Source organism: Capra hircus, chromosome 5 (assembly GCF_001704415.2).
Source record: "Capra hircus breed San Clemente chromosome 5, ASM170441v1, whole genome shotgun sequence".
Lineage (NCBI taxonomy): Eukaryota > Metazoa > Chordata > Mammalia > Artiodactyla > Bovidae > Capra > Capra hircus.
Genome location: NC_030812.1, coordinates 28,849,838 through 28,873,106, shown reverse-complemented (window position 1 = coordinate 28,873,106; position 23,269 = coordinate 28,849,838). Strand labels below are relative to the sequence as shown.

At 42.0% G+C, this 23,269-nt stretch overlaps 1 protein-coding gene across 3 annotated transcripts in view; it reads left to right on the top strand.

Annotated features, from left to right (window-relative positions):
• The window catches only part of DIP2B (disco interacting protein 2 homolog B), a 231,097-nt gene that overhangs the window by 191,690 nt on the left and 16,138 nt on the right, over positions 1–23,269 (top strand). For all 3 annotated transcript variants that reach the window (XM_018047794.1, XM_018047792.1, XM_018047793.1), the window contains 10 exons: positions 1,547–1,674; positions 3,394–3,508; positions 6,682–6,883; positions 12,185–12,294; positions 12,433–12,513; positions 16,132–16,255; positions 17,657–17,778; positions 19,125–19,236; positions 21,597–21,706; positions 22,191–22,321. In XM_018047794.1, coding sequence (XP_017903283.1) covers positions 1,547–1,674; positions 3,394–3,508; positions 6,682–6,883; positions 12,185–12,294; positions 12,433–12,513; positions 16,132–16,255; positions 17,657–17,778; positions 19,125–19,236; positions 21,597–21,706; positions 22,191–22,321 — 1,235 coding nt within the window. The remainder of the gene's footprint in view (positions 1–1,546; positions 1,675–3,393; positions 3,509–6,681; positions 6,884–12,184; positions 12,295–12,432; positions 12,514–16,131; positions 16,256–17,656; positions 17,779–19,124; positions 19,237–21,596; positions 21,707–22,190; positions 22,322–23,269) is intronic.

The window sequence follows — 23,269 nt, the reverse complement described above, 5'->3', positions numbered from 1 at the left end:
CCAGAGCATGGAGGGCACTATATAAAATAATGGAAAGTTTGGATTTTATTTTGAGCCAACATATTTCCCCCATCTCTTAATTACCTTCATACGCTCTTTTTCTCATTGTAACAGTTCAAGTTGTATGAGAAAAGATCTAATTTCATTTTATTTCCTCCCCATCATTAATAGGTGGATGGTGGGGGTGAGAGCATATCTCTAAGAGAATCACTTCCAGAAAGAGACATCTACACCTACTCTCTTGACTTATTCACTTAGCCCCAAGAAATTCTCAAAAACCGAGCTCCTTTTAGCTTCTGTTCCACTACTGAGGTCTAAGATGGAGCTCCAGCCATCACATCTGCATTCCATAAAACAGGACGGTCCTACTGTCTCTTAAGACAGATTCCCTGAAGCTGCTGAGCAACACTTCTTATATCTCATTGTTCTGAACTAGTCACCTGGCCAAACCTAGCTGCAGAGGAGGCTGAAATGCAGTCTTTATTTAGGTCAGCCATGCCCAGCTAGAAATCCTGTTGCTATGAAAGAAATGGAGAAACAGATGTTGGGAGACTGGCGGTGGCTGTCTTACTCTCTTTATTTACGTCCACTTTCAGCTTGTGCTGGCAATGGCTGATTCTCTTTTGTCTTCTGGGATGACCGAAGGATGGACCAGTAGCTTCTTGAGACTAGAGATTATGTCTTACAGAGCCTCATCAGTGTGTAGCACTACATTGTACTTAGTGAATCAATGAGTGACATTCAAGTGGAGATGATTATTAGATAATTCAGTATATGTAAACGGTCCAAAAATTTAGGAATTCTGTAACGAATGAGAAAAGTTAGTTTATTGCAAACGTGTCTGGGAAAATTATTGATAAAAATTATATGAAATAATAAATAATATAATTATTTATACAAATGACGCTTTTAGGACACTGACAGCAGTCTTCCTGCAGCTCAGTTATTTTATTGGAAAGGAGAGGCTCTTACAATTCCTTAGACCTTTCTTTATTAACTTATTTCTAATCTTACCAGATGGAAACATTACCCTTATAAATCGAGACATTCATTCTCCCATTAAAACTCTTTTACTCTCTTCCTAATTCCAGTGTTAAGTGGCTTAACAGTTTTCTCCTCTGCATCGATTCCACAAATAAGTACAAGACGATGAACTAATAACATAATCCCTGACTGGAGAAGTGAACTGTGCTCATTTGGCACCCTGGTTTCTATCTTTAAGAATTCCTAGTGGTCTAGTGGTTAAGGCTCTGCACTTCCTCTGCAAGGGGCATGGGTTTGATCCTTGGTCAAGGAACTAAGATTCCACATGCCGCTCTGTGTGGCCAAAAGTAAAGTAAAATTCCTCCCTAAGAAAGAATATGAATGGATTGTTATCTTATGTACTGTGAAGACCCCATTAATTAAAAGATGCCACTGATTCTGAGATGTCAAACACTTTCTTAGATTCTATAAAATGTGGTATTTTATTTCAAGATTTATTTCAAGGCAGGGAGTAAAATGTCTGTTCACTATTTAAATTTTATAAATCGCTGTTACGTTTCAGGGCAGCTTGGTGTTCGTGGTTGGGAAAATGGACGGGTTACTCATGGTTAGTGGTCGAAGACACAATGCTGATGATATTGTTGCTACTGGACTGGCTGTTGAGTCAATAAAGACTGTTTATAGAGGAAGGTGAGTAGTACAAGGTTCAGATGTTAGCACTGCCGGTGAAATCTAAAAATCTCTCTAGTGTGAGTTATGTTCTGTAAATCCTCTAGATTAGATTGTTTTTTATTAAGTGTAATAGAAACCAGGCTTTCATTATTTATCTTAGAATGTCTGGTTCTTTGGCTGTAATTGAGAGGAATGAGATAACCAACCATATTCTAGTTTTTTATTTTGATTTCAGTATTTGATTATTACTGTTTGTTGAGTCATGAGGACAGAGGAGAATTCTGAAACATTGAACTTCCTACATTCCTTCAATACAGAAGTCACCCCATCCAGTCTAACTGAGATAGGTGCTATACTGTAGGAGTTTTAATCTAAGTGTTTATTCTCTTACTTGACTCCAAATTCTTACACCATTTTAATGCAGAGATTTACATGGTACATAAGTGCTAGTTTCAAATTCCATGGATGAGGTCAATTAGATAGCCTTTTTTCTTTGATTAAATAATAACGTAAGAAAAGATATTTGAGTAATTGACATCCTATGCAGTAGTTTTCAGTCATGGATATATGTCTAAAGCAGTCTTGATGTCCCTTAGGTTTTGAAGGAGTAAGAAAAACTGACCAAATGAGTAGAGAACCAGTTCCTGAAAGGTGTAGTTTTTTGTAACGGAGTAGCTTCCTGTGAGATTCTGTCTTTGGTCACGGTCACAACACCAGCACTCAGCACTCAGCGCACGCAGTCAGTGTTCATTAAATACGTGTGGGTGAAAGGAAGGAAGGAAGGGAGGTGGTCAGGCACGCCAGCGTCCTCAGCCCTCTGCCTTCCCGTTATTTCACACATTCATTCAACAAGCGTGTGTTGGCTGCCAGCTGCGTGCCGCTTAGGTGCTCGGGGTGTGGCGTGAACAACACAGACCGTGTCTGCCCTCGGGAAGCTCACGTTCTCATTGGGGGAAGAGCAGGTTAAGGTAACCACATAGGGAAACAGATATCACGACCACGTGAGCTGGTGATGGGGACAAAAATGACACATGGGGTGGGGGTTCCTGCTGGTTATATGGGGGGAAGGTGGTGGCCCGGGATGCTTCACTAGCAGGGGGACGTTTGAGCGGAGACCTCACTCAGAGCACCCCTCCCCTGGCCCGCCAGGCCCCCTGTGGCCGTCCGGGCAGGTCTGACCTCTCCCCACCACTCTCTGCTTCACCACCCTGCTCCAGGCACACTGGCCTTCTTGCTGTTCCTCAAACCTGCCAAGCTCGTTCCTACCTCAGAACCTTTTCGCTTTCCGTTCCTTCTGCCCGGAAACCTCTTCCTCCAGATCTCGGCGTGGCTCGCGTCCTCACCTCATTCAGGTCTCTGCTCCAATGTCCGCCCCTCAGGGAGGCGCTGCCCACCTCCACACACTGCTCCACCCCCGCCCTGCCTCGGTCCCCCAGTGTATAGCACGACATGACATTATTTCATATTTATTTGTTTGTTCTGTCTCCAACACGCAAGCTCCACGAAGACAGGGACTTTGTCTTTTTTATTGCTCCGTCCCAACATTCACGACAGTGGTGCTTAGTACATGTTTTTTGCGTCCTCGTTTCAATGGTAATGATTGTGACGTTTTCTTTTCGAAACTACTCGTTCCTGGGCAGTGCAATGGGCATGTGTCCTCTCTGTATTTCCAATTGAGCAAAGCAAATAGGACTGATTGTGAAGGGAGTCCTGATGTGTTTGATCTGTCTCTCTTAGAATTGCTGTGTTTTCTGTGTCTGTATTTTATGATGAGCGCATCGTGGTGGTTGCAGAACAAAGACCCGACGCTTCCGAGGAAGATAGTTTCCAGTGGATGAGCCGTGTGCTACAGGTAAGCACGCAGGGTCTCTGTCGGGATGGTTGGCTTTGCTGTCAAAGGCGACAGCAGCCACTGCTGAAGCATTTTCTTCAGTGGACCAGTTACGCTGCTGCCTTCTTTTCCTGCCAGTAACTACTCAGATATTCTGGGTAATGTTAGCAAAATCAGATCATTAATAGCATGCCTCCTTATGGACCACAAAATATTTTTCTGCTCAGGTTGCCAAAAACAATTGAATTTGACTTGCCTCAGCAAGTTCTTTTGCTCTTTTGTGCCTGAGTGTTTTCTACCCACAAACATTTTAACTGTCCAAATGTGGAACACATGCTTGACATAATTAGTTCCCATGCCAGCAGCCACAGTCTTCCTACTTGCTTCAAGTGGTGCCTGATATGAGCTGTTGTTCTGACTTTGAAGGAGCTTTACTGTGGAGTTAGAGATCTAGGTGAAATAAACCACTAGGGAAGGAGGAAGATTTGGGCTCAGTAGGAAAGATGTGTTTCTAGGGGATCAGGCTAGAATGATGCAGAGAGCCTGGTGTTCATTTAGAATCATACTTTGAATCCCAGCTTTACTCCCTACCATATAAATGCCTTTAGACCATATGCTTCACCTCACTTGAGTGTCTTTCCTAAATCTGTAAAGTGGGGACAAACTTATCTGTATTTCAGAGCTATTGGAAGGTTAATGGATATGGTAATTAGATAATGAAATATTTAGTGCCTGCATTCAGTAAAAGATGATGGTGATTATCGTTAACATAAAAAGAATCATCATAAGCAAAATCTGTAATAGAGAATTTAGAGAATATTTGTTGGATGAATGGATGGTCCGGAGGAAGCATGGACTGTCCTTCTCATGCAATTTATATGTGTTGGGGTTGTCCCCAGTGTCTATAACTTGTCTGCTCGGGTCATTTGGATTTATTTACTGCCACCTAGTAGTAAAGCTGTGGAAATGAGGTGAGCATGAGATGAGTGATAGCACTAGATACCTTGTAAGATTCATCTGTCTGCAGGATCTGTGATTCTGAATTGTCAGCTGGCAGAGCATAGGCTGTTTGTAGTGGAAAATCAGAGAAAGGAAAGAGAATCTACTGAAGATAGACTAGATGGAAAAAAGCGGGGAAGAAAGAAGGACTGGGTGGTCTCTGAAAGATGATTAAAAATCAGACTTGCTAAGAGAATTTTTTTCATACTGTTCGTATTTTCAAACACACTGCTTGTTTCATTCAGAAAGAATTTTGGGGAATAGTGGTAGACTCTTGTGGTGAATTATGCATTTTTCCTGTGATAGGAAGCAAATTCCCCAGGTTGTTATTTTCCCCTGGAAAGCAACTGTAAGAATTAGATGCAGTGCTATCTCACTAATCCAAGTTTTTGTTAAAGTCATTTTGGGTTTGATTAGGGTGTGAAATAAGAGGTCATTATCTTATTTGTAACTTCTCAGCTTGGGGCTCTTGGATCCATAGAAGAATAGTTGGAATACCATATGTTCTGTAGGTTAGAGCCCAGAGGTTGTTTAAATTCCAGGTCTGTGTATGATATAAATTAACTCAGCCCCTTCTAAGGACGGTGGTCAGTAAATGACTTACCAGGTGGTGTATTTTTTTTGTTTTTGTTTTCTTGGCCATGCAGCTTATGGGATCTTAGTTCCCCAACCAGGGATTGATCTCATACTCCCTGCCATGAAACCTGAGTCCCAACCACTGGACCACCAGGGAAGTCCCCAGGTGGTACATTTTTAGTGGAAAATCCAGGCCACACATGATACATTTTCGTATTCTAAGATACCAGAGACCTGGGAACTCTTGCAGACTTCCCATTTCCTAGTTATTGCTGTTGGTTAGTGGGATAGTCTAAGGAATATGCAATTCAAGTTTATTCCTTTGCCATCTTAAGCCTTTTTAATAAAAGGGCTTAATCCATCTTTTATGGCTCTTGGTCCATTCTTCTTCTCAGGCTGGGTCTCCTCTTCATTAAGACTTGTGGGTAATACAAAAGAATCCTCTCAGGACTTCCCTGGTGCTTCAGTGGTTAAGACACTATGCTTCCACTGTGAGGGGTGGGGTTCGGGGGTGGGGGCAGGTTCAGTCCCTGTTCTGGGGATTAATATCCTACATGCTGCATGGTGATGCTAGAAAAAGAAATAGTAAAAAAAGAACCCTCTCACCTGGTATGTTTGGAACTGGTATTGATAGTTGAGCAGTTAGCTTTCAAAGGCGATTGAAGCAGAAAACTGTAACAATGAGAAATTCTTCAACTGTTAAATTTGAACACAAAATATACAAGTGTGCTTTCATTCAGTGCAGAGGCCTGTGCCTCTGAGTACACCAGTTTGAGTTCCAGGTCAGCTTGCTTCCATAAACTACATCCAAATGCATTGTCTTTAGTTTCTGGTTTCATTTCAAGTTAGACTAGAACATGAGTATTTGAAAAGAAACTAGAATACATAATACTTGCCTTTTAGAATGAACTTGCCCATTCCTATGAATATCAACAGTAGTTTGTTAGGAGCTCACCTCTAATAAGTCTTTAAAAGCATAGCCCTTCGTATTGTTTTGCATTCATGTTTTATCATTTGATATGGTAGTTAATTAAATTGTATAAACAACAGTACCAGGAACAGCAGGTGTGGAAGGTATAGAAGCAGGCACAGCTGATGCTCAGTGAGTGCACAGCTGGGTGGTTGGAGCAGGGGTGCGCCCCGCACCCCGGGAGCAGGTGGCCTCCAGGACTCAGCGTGCAGTGGCCTCCCCTAGACGTTTTGCAAATGGGATGCCTACTAACCTGGTGAACCATTTAAGCAAGGGCTTACTTACAGAGGTTCTATTGTGATCATACTAGAAATACTTCACCTCTATTTAATGAGCTATGTTGGACATCTAAAATATTAAAAGAACCAAAACAAATTTGTAGGTTTTAGACATTATCACTCAAGAGAGAACACACTGAGGCTTGGAAATCAGTAACCACCTCTGTCCATTTAGATTGTATTTCACTCCACTGCCATCACTGGAAGGATCAGGTACCTTTAGATGTATGGGATCCTAATAATCTATCAGATTCTAGACCTAGAATCAAGAGAAAAAGAAAAACCCTTGAGAAGAATAATGGATTATGTTAGGAGGATGCCAAATGTTATAAAATTAACCTAACTGAATATTTTTCTTCGTATTTTTCTAGGCAATCGATAGCATTCATCAAGTGGGGGTTTATTGTCTTGCTCTGGTGCCTGCCAATACACTGCCCAAAACTCCGCTGGGAGGGATCCACATATCTCAGACGAAACAGCTCTTTCTGGAGGGATCGCTACATCCTTGCAATATCCTCATGTGCCCACATACGTGCGTGACCAATTTGCCAAAACCCCGGCAAAGGCAACCAGGTAATATGCTGACTTTGAAGACATGACATGAAAATTGTAACTTCAAGAAGCTGAATTCTTTCGCTGTGATTTTTTTCTCTAGAGTTAAACTTTAAAAAGATCAGTAAGTAACATGAGAATAGTACCAGCATGGAGGATTGAGATTTTTGTAAACTGGCTTGTCCAGGTTTACTGTTGGCTCAGCCTTCTGAGTAATTCTCACTAGAGTGCCGCCATTTTCCATGATGTAAGGCATGGGATCGAGGTGATCAGACTCCCACCAGTGGAGGCAGAACAAAGCAAGTCCTGTAAAGCAAGCTTCTGATAATAAGACAGCTTGTATTTATTGAGTGCTTACTAAAAGCTAAATACTAGCTAACTTTTACATGTTATAATGTGATTCTAAAGCTTTGTCCTCAGCTATGGAAAGTAAAGTTCAGAGAAGTTGTGAATTATGCCAAAAGTCATTTAGCAGGTTAGACCTAGGTTATGGGGCTAACTGAGAAGGAGACTAAAGCAGGAGTAATTGATGGATGGTCAGTCATGTTAAAATATCTAATCCACCATGAAGCCAGAAAGTTTTATTGATGCTTTTTCATTTTAAATGAGAAGTTAACAAGAGCTTCTAGTTTCTTGTATGCCTGGAAACACATGAGAGCCAAAATCTGGTCTTGACAGTTCCCACTGCTACCACACACACTTGTATACACACTTACACACACATATAGAAACACACTGTGTACATCAGCATGTGTACAGATGTGTTGAGAAGAGGACGTAAAAGTGGAGAATTAGGAAGACAAAGGGAAGTATGAAATTTAATTATATTTCCATTAAGACTACTTTTGCTGAAAAGTAAATATGATGTACAATACTAAAGTATAAGGTGAGTTTCTGACTCTCTAGAATATTTTTATTAGGATATTAGTAGTTATTACTTCAGTGGTCTGGCCGTTGAAGATCCTATCACAGTTGGTTATCTAGAAGTTATTGTCGGCTCACCAAGTAACCTTACCTTAGTAAAAGTGTGCATAGAGCTAAAGTATATATAGTATTTATTAGTTTCTGCTAGTGGAAATAAGAGTTTATGGAAATTAATATTCTAAAGGAGCAGTTAGAATCAAGAGACCTGCACGTTACTAATCAAGAAATACATAAAACGATGTATTTTCATATTTCCTGCCTAAGTATCTGATAGATAGGGAAGACAGAAGTCCTTCTCCATCATACATTCTGTTATCCTGAAGTCCTACATTCGTGTGTCGTTTGAGTGAAATCCCATTTTAAATAGCATTTAATCTAGAATTCCTTTAACAAAGTTTTTATGTCAGTAGATGCTTAAAAGATGCAACTCAGAGATATAATATTAATAGATGTTTAAAACATTGCTTTTGCTAGCCAGATTTCATCTAATTTTACTAAATGATGAGACCTAAATAAAAGGTTTATTCATAAGCCCTCATCGGCATAGCATCCACCTGCCTGATGAAGGCGTTATGTTTGGATTCTGTGTTTTTGCTGTCATGACGGTCTGCTAAGATCTTAATGGAACACGTATGTGTCAGACCAAAGTGGCCTGAAAATTGAGACATACATGGAGCAGACATCATGTGGGGATGGCGTGAGAGGTTGGAGTTTTAAGAAGAATACAGGAGTGTGGAGATGGATGGGGGTGAAGTAAGAAAGGAAAGGAGGGGACGAAGAAGATCGAAATGGTGTTAAGGCGGCCCAGTGACAGAAATTTCATTGAAATTTCTGTTAAGCTATTGTATAAAGAACAAGGAGTGTTAGGACTGGTTTTGGCTGCAGGTTTCAGAAGAGCATAACAGCTGCTTAAACAAGAGAAACGTTTATGTCTTTCTCAGGTGAAAGAAACCCAGAGTTAGGCAGTCCAGGGCTAGGATGGGAGGTCCCCAGTCACTGTGGATCCAGCTTCCCGTCTTGCTGTGCTGGCGGTGGTCTCAGTTAACTGCAGTCATAGATACGCTGCATGACGTGAACGTGCAGTCGCTCAGTTGTGTCCAACTCTTTGCGACCCCATGGACTGTAGCCTACCAGGCTTCTCTGTCCATGGGATTTCCCAGGCAGTAGCACTGGAGTGGATTGTCACTTCCTTCTCCAAGGGATCTTCCCAACCCAGGGATCGAACCTGGGTCTCCCACATCGTAGACAGACGCTTTACCATCTGAGCCACCAGGGAAGTCCAGTAACCCTAAAACGCAGTGGTTTAAAGTAGGAACCATTTAGTTTTCACTCAAGGAATGTGGATCTGCTGACCCTGACTGGGCTCAGCTGGCCTTGGCTTGGCTCCAGACTGTAAGTTGGGTTCAGAACCGTTCCATGTGTCTCCTCATCAGGCAACCAGCAGCTAGCTGGGCCGTATTTTCCTCAAGGCAGATGGCAGAAGCGAGGAGCCAAGCCAGACCATGCAAGCATACTTAGAGCTTCTGTTTGCTTCTTGTTTCCTAACATTTTATTGTCCAAAACAAGTCAGACCATGCCCAAAGTCGGTGGAACAGAGGGGTGTATACTCTGCTCATCTAATCATGGCAAGGAAGACTTACCAGAAAACAAAACAATCTTCTCCAGCCAGCCTTAGCATTACTGCCTCAGGGTTCATTTAAGCTCCTGACCTCCAGCCATCAGTTCTGCGTCCCAGCTAGCAGGTGGGAGGAAAAGACAAAGAAGGGAATACCCTTCCCCTTTAAACACATCTTCCAGAAATTGCACTTATTGCTTACCCTTACATATTATCCCCCCACACTAAAGAACATAGTCCTTCCATGTTTCCTTTGCAGGGGGCACAGGTGCGATCTCTGGTTAGAAAACTAAGATCCTGCATGCTGCATGGCGCAGCCAGAAAAAGAATGTAGTCTTTATTTCAGGCGTTTGCCCAACCAAAAACTAGGGGTTATGGGGGGAGTTCCCGGTGGTCCAGCGGTTAAGACTCCTTGCTTTCACTGCTGAGACCTGGGTTCAGTCCCTGAGCAAAAAGCTAAGATCCTGCAAGCTGCACAGTGTGGCCAGAAAGCCCCAAAACAAAAAACAGGGGTTGTGTTTTTTGTTTGTTTTTCTTTATTTAGTTGTACTGGGTCTTAGTTGTGGCACACAGGATCTTGGACCTTGATTGCAGTATGCAGGATCTTTTTTTAGTTGCAGCATGAAAACTCTTAGCTGTGGTATGTGGCGTCTAGTTCCCTGACCAGGGATTGAACATGGGCCCCCTGCATTGGGAGCCAGAGTCTTAGCCACTGGACCACCAGGGAAGTCCCTGGGTGTTCTGTTTTTAAGGCAGAGAGGAGAATAGAATTGGCGTTGATGACCAGCAGTCTTTGCCACTGAAAATTTACAGAATTTTGCAGGGAGAATAAGAAGGCATGTTATGAGTACATGGACTCAAGAAATGTTCACAGAAGGACCTCAAGAATTTACTGCTGAATTATTTTTGTCATTTTAAATTACTCTGAAAAGTTCACTTTTAAAAAATGTCACGCCTTTATTAACTTTACAGTGTGAGTCCAGGATTGGACAGCTGACACAGTCATATACATTCTGAGTCCTACCTATATAGAAAGGCTATCTTAAGCAGGATATATCTGTAACTTATTAAGCAGTCTCTTGGGAAAGAGTTTTGCATATTGTACTTAAAATTTCAGTGGACAGATGCTTTCTAGATGAAAACTGTTCAGCAGAGTATTGAGAGTACTTTAACCTTTAAGCTGTAATGGTTTTCTTCTTTTTTTCTTCAAGTTTAAACATTTTCTTTACCTTTTCATTTTGGAATAATTTCACTTAAAGTTGCCAAACAGTGAAATAATTCCCTTATTCTCTCTACCCAACTTCCCCAAATATTTTAAGGTTTTTATGATTTAAAGTTTCTATGATTTAAGTAGTTTTTGTCCCAGCTGTTTCAGTGCATTCATAATCAACATATTTCGGCAGTAAACATTATTTAATATGAATCCAAGCATACAATCAGCATTATTCAAAACTCAGCTGGCAATAAGTTTTGTTAAGTTTTAGCCATCTTCTTAGTTTGACACATTAGAATCTTAGTCCTTAAGTGACCATCAAGAAAGGCATACAGTGCCTTAGCGTTATTGAGAAAGGGTGAATTTTCTCTTTTTCCTCTTGAGAAAGGGAGTTTTTACTTTTTTCTCCCAAGTGTCAAGCCTATGGAAAAGTTAAAAGAATACTGTAATGAACACCCGTATACATTCCCCTGAATTCAGTAATTGTTATTTTTCTTAGACTGAACTCTTTGAAAGTAAATTTCTGACATCATGATACTTCACCCCCACATATTTCAACTGTGTTATCTCTAGAGCAGCAGTCCCCAACCTTTTTGGCACCAGGGAAGACAGTGTTTCATGGAAGACGATTTATCCACAGACTGGGGTGGCGAGGGGATGGTTTCAGGATGATTCAAGTGCATTACGTTTATTGTGCACTTTATTTCTATTATTATTTTCATCAGCTGCACCTCAGATTATCAGGCATTAGATTCCGGAGGTTGGGGACCTCTACTCTAGAGAACAGAAACATTCTTCTAGAATTTTCCTAATCAGCCACAATGCCATTATCCTGTTAAGAAACTTAGCATTAATTTAATGCTATCATTTAATAATATACAGCCAATATTCATTTATCTCCCCTTGTTTATATAGCTGATTTTTTTTTTTTAACTCAGTATCCAGTCAGGGTCACAGGCTTTCATGTCCTTTAACTTAAAAGCTCCCAAACCTCTTTTGTCTTCAAGACACAAATATTTTTGAAGAATCCAGACCAATTGTCCTGTGCAGTGTCCCACAATGTGGATTTGTTTACTCACTTAAAGCCCTTCCGATATTCCTGATGAACTTACTGTCAGTCCTCACAGATGGCAGACTTCTTTTCAGAATAGATACTCATTACTGTTAAGCATGCTTGTTAGGGTTTTATCTGTGATTGGAGCAGATAAAAATTATTCATCAATAGGAACCAATGCAACCAACCATCACCTCCTGAGAGTGAAAACTCTGCTCTGTACTCAATCCCTCCCTCCGCCCCCGCTAACCCCGTCTGTCTCTCCCGTAGTCCTGTTTTCTGGCACTTCTGCCACCTGACGTTATTTATTTGTGTATGCATGTATTGGTTGCCTTTCCCACTAGAATACAAGCGGTCTTGTTTCCTCCTGTATCCCAGTGCCTAGAAGGGTGCTCAGTCAGTGTGGTTGAATGAACATTTGAATCAGCTTTGGTCAGTCTGGAAATGCTTGTTGGGGGAAGGTGCCACATTGCTTGAATTCTCATCTGAGATTTGATTTTTGCTCTTAACTTGCAGGTGTAGGCCCTGCTTCTGTGATGGTTGGGAATCTGGTTGCAGGAAAACGCATAGCACAAGCTGCAGGAAGGGATCTTGGGCAAATTGAAGAGAATGATTTAGTGAGGAAGGTAAGTGTTCCAAAAATGTTGACTTTTATAGACAAGTCAAGGACAGAACCTAGGCTTCAGATAACAGTTGGGAGATGCATTGTCCAGCTTTTTAAAAGTTGCTGACCCTGATTCTTTTTTTCTGCCTTATGATTTCAGCACCAGTTTCTGGCGGAGATTTTACAGTGGCGAGCCCAGACAACTCCTGACCATGTCCTCTTCATGTTGTTAAATGCCAAGGTATTAAACATTCAGTTGCATATCTAATCAGCTGGCTATTGTGAGAGTATCTTAGGCACTCTTGATCTCTTTCTTTCATCAGAAAATTTCAGTTGCCAACTCTGAGGGGAGGGTTATTGCTTTCTCCTTGTTTTGATACATGAGGATAAATCGTGCAGTTATTTCAAGGCTGAAGTGAGATCTCCTGAAGTGTCATTCAGTACTGTCTCTTTTTTATCACAATCAAATCATCTTTATTTAGATAGGAACAGTGGGGACAACCATGTAATTGCAAGGTGTACACACATGCAGAATGCATTGTGTCACTGTAATTTTTACTCAGTTCGACTTTTCGTTCTTTGATTTCCACCAGAAATAAAATGACCTTAGGTCAGCATTTTAAAAACCAGAGTAATTTTTAGCACATACTTAATTGATTTTTTTCTAACCTAAAAAGCCAATTGAAAATTATTCAAGAATATATTTAACTACTGCTTTCTAATGGATGGATCACCAGAATATTATATTTTTTACGTTATACATCTTATGGGAGTCTGTTGAGATTTGTGGGTTTTAATGGCTGAACCATTCCCTTCTCCTTGGGACCTTCCTGCTCCAGGGATCAAATCTAGGTCTCCTGCATTGCAGGCACATTCTTTACCGTTTGAGCCACAGGGAAGCCTCTTTAGTGGCTGAGTCAGGAGCTAAAAGTACTGTGACCTTTGCATAGAACACTATTTCTCACCAACAGGCAGAAGACTGGAGGATCTATTGGCATCTCTTAGGGGACTTACCCAGATTGCCCCCTTCTGCCCCAGCCCCTTGGATTCTGATACATACGCGTGCACGCGCGCATGCGCGTGCGCACACACACCCACACACACACACACACACACACCCACACCATTAAGAGTTTACATAGTGGTAGAACTTGAGAGGAATATGTTGTGCATCTTAATGTAGAGTCAGTTAAAATCGTAAGAACCATTGCTCTGTGGTAGAAACTCTGGGACTTCCTTGTTCCATCTCTGCATAAAGTGGGCTCCTCTTTAAGCCCATGGATTGGTTAGAGTGCTTCCGTTTCACTAAGATGATGTCAGTCTAGCTTGTTGCCCAGGCCACTCCCAGGCTTGGCTACAGTTAAAGTTACAGCCCGGTAAAAATCATACTCCAGATATATTTGTTGATGAACTTAAGTTTAAATTTGCTTTTTGCTTAGAGAAATAATATCTATGGATAACTAAAGGACATGAAGTCCATTTATTCTTCTGTGTATTTTAACATTTTACCTTGGATTAGCCCAAGCCACCAGGAAGCGTAGGAACCATACAACAATGTTCCCTTATGCCAGGAAAATGCTTCTTAAAGAAGTTTAGTTTGGTGCTGTGCCATGGACCAAAAAGCAGGCTATTGTGATTATTCTCTGGTGGTCCAGTGGTTAGAACTCTGCGCTTTCACTGCAGGGCACCTGAGTTCAGTCCCTCATTGGGGAACTGAGATCCCACAAGCCATGCCAAAAAAAAAAAAAAAAAGGCTATTGTAAGAAATGGCCTTGTGAATCTAACCCTGATTTTAGCCAAAGGAATATTCTTAATGTCCAACAGTAGACAATTGACTAAATAAATTATGGCATATAAACATGATGAAATACTATGCAGTCATTAAAAACAATGTTGTAGAAGAATAGTTGATGACCCAGCAAGTATTCATAATGTGGAAGGAGGAAAAGTAGAATGTAAAACTTGAATACTGGAGTACTTACTGAAGACCCTGTCCTAGATGCTTGCCATTTCATAGTTCATTTTAAGATTAAGGAAACAAAGGCACAGAGTTTGCAGGGCCCAGGGCTCGGTCTAGGAATTTAGCTCCTTCATTTGAACCCAGACTGGCTTTAGGGCCCTCATTCTTAGCCAGAGCACTGTATAGCCTCTGGCATAATATAGTATGATATATATTTTTTGATGTTTCATGTGATTTTATATACAATATATACTTAGTTTTTAAAAACCAGGAAAATACACACCAGAATGTTAATAGTGGTTCCAGCTTATACTTACTAATCTGTATCTTCCAAATTTTCTATATTGAACACCTACTGTTTTATATTCATGAAACTTAAAAGTTATTTTTCAAAAAACGAGCTCAGTAAACTTGTTTTCATCATGAGTTTTTTTAAATTAAGTTTTTAAATAATTAAGACGGTGTGCTATTGGCACTGTATAGATAAATAATAGTTTGATTTTATCTGGTGAATTGTAAGGTAGGCATACCCAATACCTGACCAAAACTCATGTATTTGTGCACCAGTGTATATTAGAATGAATAGTCCATCAGAAGTAGAATGGGTGAGTAAACTGTGGTATGTTCTGACAATTAAATGCTGTGCAGTAACAAAAACGGATGAGCTACACCTAGGGCCCACAGCCTAGATGACACTTCATAGAATGTTGAAAGAAGTAAAGCACAAAATATGTACAGCACGATTCTGTGAAAATCAAATACTTCATAGGTGGTAAAAATATAAAGAGAAAGCCGCTAACATTAAAACGTCACGATAGTGGTCCCCTAGGAATGGCATCACTGACTCGATGGACATGAGGTTGAGTAGGCTCTGGGAGGTGGCAGTGGGCAGGGACGCCTGGCGTGCTGCCGTCCATGGGGTCGCAAAGAGCTGGACACGACTGAACTGACGGAGGGAAGGGGGCTCCCAGGTGGCGCAGAGGTAAAGAGTCTGCCTGCCAGTGCAAGTGACGCAAGAGCCCCAGGTTCGATCCTGGGTCAGGTAGACCCCTTGGAGAAGAAAAGGACCACCCACTGCAGTACTCTTGCCTGGAAAATCCCATGGATAGAGGAGCCTGGCGGGCTACAGTCCATGGGGTCGCAAAGAGTCAGACACGACCATGCGACTGAGCCCCAGCACGTGGAGGGAGGGAGCGGGCTGGCGAGGGCGTCCATGGGGTGCATTTGAGCTGCCGGCAGTGGTCTTTTTCACGTCAGGCTGGTTCTTAACCTGCACATTCAGATCTTCTGCGCATTCCCACTTGGGTGTTACATTTACGAAGGAACAGGGGTTCAGAAGCCCAGCTAAGTAAAACTTGAATTGACAATAAGCATTATTTATGAAGACCCACAGGAGAAAGTATTCTCAAGATCTTTATTGTTAGCTAGCAGACTCAGATTCACTGTTACCGTTTTCGTTTCCGTCTGCTGTTAGAATACATGGAGCCAGACTTGTGTTTTTCTCCTAGCAAATGTATTTGACCACATAGCCAGTGTCCTGACCTCATTCCTGCCTTCATCCTACTTTTCTTTATTTTCCTTCTACTTTTATTTCTTCACTTAAAAAAAAAAAAATTGCTATATAGTTTTAAAGCTGCCTTACATAAGAAAGACTGTAACTTGCATATGTCTGGTTTGAGTTAATGTTGTTAGTCCCTCAGTACTTTCAAACACTGAGAAAGAAAAAGTAAGACCACACACGGCTTTCGGTGCTTGGGAAAGCTTCACTGAATTTGATGGCTTGCTGAAGATAATCTAGCAAGGCACATGCCTTTTCATGTAATGTCAAATTGGCCATATTTGTTACCGTGGTATTTCATTACTGAGTGTCAACCCTGCATATACTGTCTTCTGTTCCAGGGGACTACAGTGTGCACAGCCAGCTGCCTTCAGCTTCATAAGCGAGCAGAGAGGATTGCGGCCGTTCTTGGTGACAAGGGGCATCTAAACGCAGGAGACAATGTGGTGCTGCTCTATCCACCTGGTGAGCTCAGTAGACTGGACAAGCTGTGTTACTAGATTTTTGACCCTAAGAGGACAGGAGCTCAGGGCCACCATACGTGACCACACGGGCTATGCACGGAGGCTGCTGCCGTGCAGACAACCCCTCCCTCCAGACTTGTGTGGTGTGGGGGTTCCAGCTGGGACCGAGCCTGTTGTATTTACTCTTGTATTTCCACTGTCTAGCTCAGTATGGTAAATACTGATTGAGTGAATGGTGATTTCTTGACTTTTGGAAACACTCGGAAGAGACTGTTTCTAGGAGTGCTCAGGAACTGTTCACCCAGTTTCCAAAAGTATGCTGTGCATGAACTCTGACTTAGCATTCTCCACATTATAATTGGTGCTTACTGTCCCTCGATTATTACTGCTTTCATCTTGCACACTCTGTAATCTAGTTCAGCAACGTCTTCACAGCAAGAGGGACTCAATTACTTGATGACAGTCTGGTGTGTTCGGATTTTCGGCAGACTGTTTCAGTTGTCCCTTTCTTTGGTCTGCTGTCACCTAAGCTTCTCGTGCATCCAGGCTTCTGTGCCTTTTATCCCATTTACTTCATTGTACTCAGTGATTCTTACTTGCTCTTCTATTTATATTGATACTAAGATTTCTTAGAAGCTGTTAAGAACAGCTTTGTTCTGGGAAGTTATTTTCTGTCCACCAGTTAATCACGGTGATGGACGTGAGCACTGCCCGAGGGGGCTGCCCTCCGTGTCCTTATATTGCAGAGGCTTTGTATCAAATGACGCTTTGCCTCTCTAAAACCTGCACCCACCAGGGAAGTGACATCTCAGGGGTCTGATTGTTCTTAAAACATATTGGCCTTCTTAAGGTTGAGAGAAAGCTCAGCTGCTCCTCATCTCTCCTTTCCCATTGTTTTATTTCCCAAGTGAAACAGCCCTAATCTCTGCACTTATTTTTTTCCTAAATAATATCAAGTAATGATGTCAAAATACCTTCTTCAGGTATCTTTCGAGTGTTTTCTTTGCTTCTGACTTCCTTTCTCATTTGTTTATTCTTGGCTTCTCTATATTTTTTAAAAAGTTGTTTTATATGCTTCCTTCTTTTACCTTCAGTTTCTTCTTAAGTTAAAAAATTTCTAGGAATTTCCCTGGTGGTCCAGTGGTTAAGATGCCACAGTTCCAAGGTAAGGGGCATGGGTTTGATCCCTGATCAGGGAACTAAGATCCCATATGCCACACAGCCAAAAAAAACTTCTTTTTTTATTAAAAAATAAATAAATAAATAAATATTCTGATAATGTCTCCATTAAATTTTGGTCTAGTTAACGTGTCTGGCACACGATTTAATAAGCTAGGTTTGGAAACTCCGCCTTTTGCTCTCTCAGTGACAAACCGGGCCGCTAATTGGCTGCGTCTTGCAGGCGTAGAGTTAATCGCTGCATTCTACGGCTGTCTGTACGCGGGCTGCGTACCTGTGACTGTCAGACCCCCTCATGCTCAGAACCTCACAGCCACGTTGCCCACTGTCCGCATGATTGTTGACGTAAGTACCTGGTATAACTTTGCTTGTCCGCATCTCATAAAGCCCCAAGTCAGACAGCTAAGGAGCCTTACTCTTTGCCAGTTTAGTTTAGTCAGGAAGTCAGATCTAACTCCTGAAAAGTACTTCCTTTTCCTTATCTGATCACAGTGACCAGCATTTTTAGTGAAGAAATAGGGAAAAGCTGTTTTTGATGAGATGCAGGATCATGTTTTCATCATAAACATTAAGGAAGTAAGTGAAGGTGCCATTTCATGATGGAATTCCAGTTGAGCTGTTTCAAATCCTGAAAGATGAGGCTGTGAAAGTGCTGCACTCAATATGCCAGCAGATTTGGAAAACTCAGCCGTGGCCATTTAGTAATTCTCCATAAAACTTGTTTTTTTTTCTTTCTTCTTACAAAAATTCTAATATTTTTTCTACATACTAACCAAGATAATTTTAGATGCCAAACTGAATTCTCCTGATGTAAGGTCACTTCTTAGGGGTTTAGTCTTACAAAATCATTTGGTATATTATTAAAAAGGTGTCCAGATCTTGCTCTGGAAGTGATAGGTATTTCTGTAGGAAGTGAGACTTGAAGACAGTGAAAGAAATCTGTATTGCCTCTTATCCTAATGTACTTTAAAACAAATTGCAAAATTCCAATTGATGTAACATTTGTTTCTCGAAGAACTGCTGCTCTGTCAGCAGCTGGAACCTGCAGTATAGAAGCCACATTCACCACAGATGATTTTTCTACAGAGTTCAGTTCAGCAGAACGCTCTGATTACAGTGTGCAAAGTAGGCCGGGGCAGCAGGAAGGGGAGTTTCCTTCCGACATGGCTTGAGTAGTAAGAGAAGTCGGTGACTTTGCATTTCCACGTGCAGATGTGTGGGAGAGCTTGGTTCCTGTGAGCGCGCAGAGTCCACCAAGTTCAGGATATGTTTTCTAGGTCCAGGGAAGTTCACCGCTCCCTGGACTGCTGCAAACACTACCTGCTTCAGAGATGATCCTCTGACACCTCTCATTCCCTGAGGACCACAGAAATCCATGTTTCTATTTTATTATGGTCTCATGAAATCAATAGATCTGGGGTCCATACTGAGATTATGACCATGGAATATTTGAGAATCACTGTTGTAAATAGTAAATTGTGTTGTGAACAAGTCCATCATTCTAATTCAGTGTATTTTCAGAACAAACATAAGGGGAATACTGACTTCCATTGTCCTGTGTGCGTTCTTTGAAAGGCTGGTACTGCCCTGTCCCAGTTGGATGTGCGAGTTGCTTTTATCTGCAACCAGTGCCTATAGTGCTACACAGGGCTAAGCTTCCTGGTGCTTATTTCTGTCCATTTGTCTTCTAGGTCAGCAAAGCAGCCTGCATTCTCACCACGCAGACCCTAATGAGGTTACTGAGGTCCCGAGAGGCAGCAGCAGCCGTGGACGTGAAAACCTGGCCAACTATCATTGACACAGGTGAAAGGGAGATTTCTCCAGGGTCGTTACGAGAGCAAGAATGTTCACTCCCCGAGGTTTCCTAGATTCTCATGCCAAAGATGTTGACATAGTTCTTCCGCTGCAGCCCATTCCACCTGCTAAGACAGATGCAAACCTTAATATGCACTCAGCTTGAGTTACCAAAGCACTGGATGCTGCAACAGCCAGATCCAAAGAAGCAGATCACAGTGTGCTCGAACTCTGGAAACAAAACGTGTCTTCTGCCATACTCTTGGCATCATCCAACAGTGTGGTTAGGTGTTTATGCCAGAGGTGACCATAGACATACAGGGCTGCATAAAGCGTTGAGAAGATCTGACCTTTGACTTCCAGATGTGATAGAGTTGGAACAGCACTGGGCTAGGAGTCGGCAGGCCTCGTTCTGGTTCAAGCTTCAGTCCTCATTTTTTGTATAACTTTGGCTGAGATTAGCCTGTCTTAAAGTACTACCTACCCTTGCATAACTCACGTATTTATTGGGAATATCGAATGCAACATAATATGAAAATACTTTGAAAACCATAAGGTGTGTGAATTTAAATGGTGTTCATACTAAAGAAGGCGGTGGGACTCTAGGGTGGCTGGAGATGGTAGTGGAGAGGGGAGTGCGGGTTTTGGAGCCGAGCAGACATGTATAAATCCTCATCCTCTTGTTACTCGTAGCTGCTTCATGTTGTTGTAGAGATTAAATGACACCATGTGAAGCACCAGCACACAATCATCATAATAACAACATCTAACTTCATTTAGCCCTTACGGTGTGGCCGTCATCTAACATGTAGAGTGTCATTTCCTCCTATACCAACCCTATCAGATAGATGCCAGTTGTGTCCTCATTTTACAGATCAGAAGGCTGAGGCACGGGGAAGCTAAATAGGTAGTGAGTTGGCCAAAATGTTCGTTTGGATTTTTGCATAAGATGTTACAGAAAAACCCGAAAGAACTTTCTGGCGAACCAATAGGCTGAAATTCAAACCCGGTCAGTTTGGCTCCTTTCCCAGTCGCTTAACTGTTAATTTCCTCCCTACCAGTTCTCAGGGAAGTATTACATAGTATCCACCTCAAGAACAATTAGTATGGATGTAAACCCAGGGATGACATCTATTTGTGGCTATTGTCCAGATGCTGAACTGTAAGCAGTCATTTATATAGTACGCAGCACAAGTGGATTGCACTGGTGTGAACGAAGCAGATGATCTGCTGTGGTTATTGGACTCAATCACGTTTCAGGAAGACCTGAAATGTGTGCTGTGATACAAACAACAGAAGGGTTTCTTTCAGTGCTGGAGCAGCTCTTCCCTGCATGGAGCTGGGTGGAAGGTGGTAGAGACAATCTTGGTTTGGCCAGAGATGAGTGCCTAGTGGCACAGAGATTGAAAAGTAGGCGTCAGAATCGTTTCTTGATTGGAGGCCAAAGGAGCCATTAAGGAGGCATGGCTAGGGCCAGAGACATCCTTGACATCCTTGGATTCCACATACAGATTTGGACAGAAAGGAGAGGTGTCATAAAAGAGCAAAGGGAAATAATTCCCAGTTCTGAATTGTCATTCTTAAAATTTGTCACGTTAACTTGGAGAAAAACCATCCAGCTTTTAAAGCAGACTGTGATTACTATACTCTGTACTAAACTAAATAACAAACTTGAACTTGAAACCAGCATAGCAACAAGTAAAGCTTCGTGAGTTGTTTTAAAGTGCTTTATGTGAATTAACTTCCTAACAGTTCAGTGAGGGCAGGTTTTATTACCACTTTAGAGACAAGTAAACAGAAACAGAGGTTAAATAACACCACGGTGACGACATCGTTGATGAGTGGCACAGCTGGAATTTGAACACTGGCTGCCTGCTTCTTTAGCCAGTTTTCGGCTACTGTGTTATAGTACCGCTCACTAGTCTTCTGCTAAATACATCTGCCTGATGTCGTTTCCTTGTTTATATTGTCTAGTGGTGCCCTCAACCCCAGCCCATCACTCCAGGAGTGATGTATGTGAGCTGGTTGGTTAAATGCTAGAAGCCCTAAGCCTTAGCAAATCTCAGAAGCTAAATGTGGTTCTAGCAAAGCCACAGAAGACCAACTGAATAGCAATGATTTTTGAGTTCCAGCGTGTCAGGTTTTTTTGAAGTGTAGTTGATTTACAATGTTGTGTTTAGTTTCTGCTGTTACAGCAGAGTGACTCAGTGTATATGTATGTGTGTGTGTGTGTGTGTGTGTGTGTGTGTGTGTATGTGTATTCTTTACCATTATGGTTTATCACAGGATATTGAATATAGTCCCTGTTCACAGTAGGACCTTGTTGTCAACGTGTGTGATTGACATTGGGTTTTCTTTCTTCTTTGCAGATGATTTACCCAGGAAACGGTTACCTCAGCTCTATAAACCACCCACTCCTGAGATGCTGGCATATCTTGATTTTAGTGTCTCCACAACCGGCATGCTCACAGGAGTGAAGGTAGAGTAGTCGGGATATATTTACTTTCACTGGAGGCTGGTGAAATGCCCGGTCTGCAAAAAATAGAGATGACCACTGCCCCAGGGACTTCAGATGGAGAGGCCAGTTGGTCGTACCAGAGACCAGTAGGTGGAGGATCAAGGGCCTCTGCTATATTTAAATAAAAGCATTGGCTCTTCCGGAATAAGTTATCCCAAGGAATTTGTGTTACGAAGTGTTCTGAACCTAGCATAGACACTAATAGATAATGCAAGTTGCATTTAAAGCCAGTATGAAGTCATAAATACATATTTCATAAAACTCAGTATTGACAAATGAACAGATAGATTTAACTTGAGTTAGATTAGGCATTTTGAAGCAACAAAAGATACATGTCATTTTGAGGAGCTGGAGGGAATGGACGCTTCTCGAATCTGTCGTTAGAGCTGCTCCTCTTGCCTGTGGGATGCCAGTTCCATCCTGTTCCGTGTTCCTTACCTTCCAGATGTCCCACTCTGCGGTCAATGCTCTCTGTAGAGCCATCAAGCTCCAGTGTGAGTTGTACTCCTCTCGGCAGATTGCCATCTGCCTTGACCCTTACTGTGGACTTGGCTTTGCACTCTGGTGTCTCTGCAGGTAGGCATGGAAAAAGCAAAGAATCAGAATGCATGGGAATATCTTTGAGGCTGTGACCATCCCATCTTTCCATGTGCTCCCTTAATTTGGTAATGTTTCAGTAAAATGCTGATGTTTCCTGGAATTTGGGCATCCTTGACGTTTGTCTGGTTTTGTTTGCATTCCCTCCTTTCTTTTTATGCCTCAGACAAAAGGGCTGTGATCTTTCTACCTCTCCTGTGCTCCATCCTGTCATCCGTCCTCATTTTAGAATTAGAGCCAAGTAGAAGGATGACACGTGGGTGAATGGCACGCTGTGTCAGCCAGAACGCACCCCCTAGGCTTGGCAGGAAGGGCTGTAATGAGACGGGTGACAGCATGTGGCTGGAGGGTAGCGTACTGGCCAGATTGTTTCTTGTGGAAGAGCAGATCCCAGCTTTCTCCAGTCTCCCCCCAAGGACCTCATCTCAGCCTGCATTTCCGCCTCCTTGGTGAGCATCTCCAGGAATGCTTCATAGACACCTGTGACTCAGCATCTTCCTTCTGTGTTCCCTTCCTTCTTAGGATGGAGTCATCCAGTTGGGGAACCATGCTAGGAACTTGGACTTTGTCTTCAACTCTGCATCTTTATGTCACACATCCAATTAAATGTCATATCCTTTGTCTCCATTATTCTTACCTATACATAAGAATCACCTAGGGGTCTATTTAAAAAAAAAAAAATCAATGAGGCTTCCCTACATGTACTAACGAGTTTTCCAGAGGTGAAGACCACAATTCCAGGTTTGGTTTTTTTTTTGGCCTTGCCAGGGGAAAAAACCAACCTCTTTTAGAATTTAATCTGAGTTATACAGTGTGGAGAAGAAGGTAAAGCTGGTTAGGAGGCTGAATAGAAATGCCCTTTATATGAAGAGGAACAGAAACTTTGACCTGAAAGAGGGTTTTTCCTAATGGAAATTTGCAACTTGG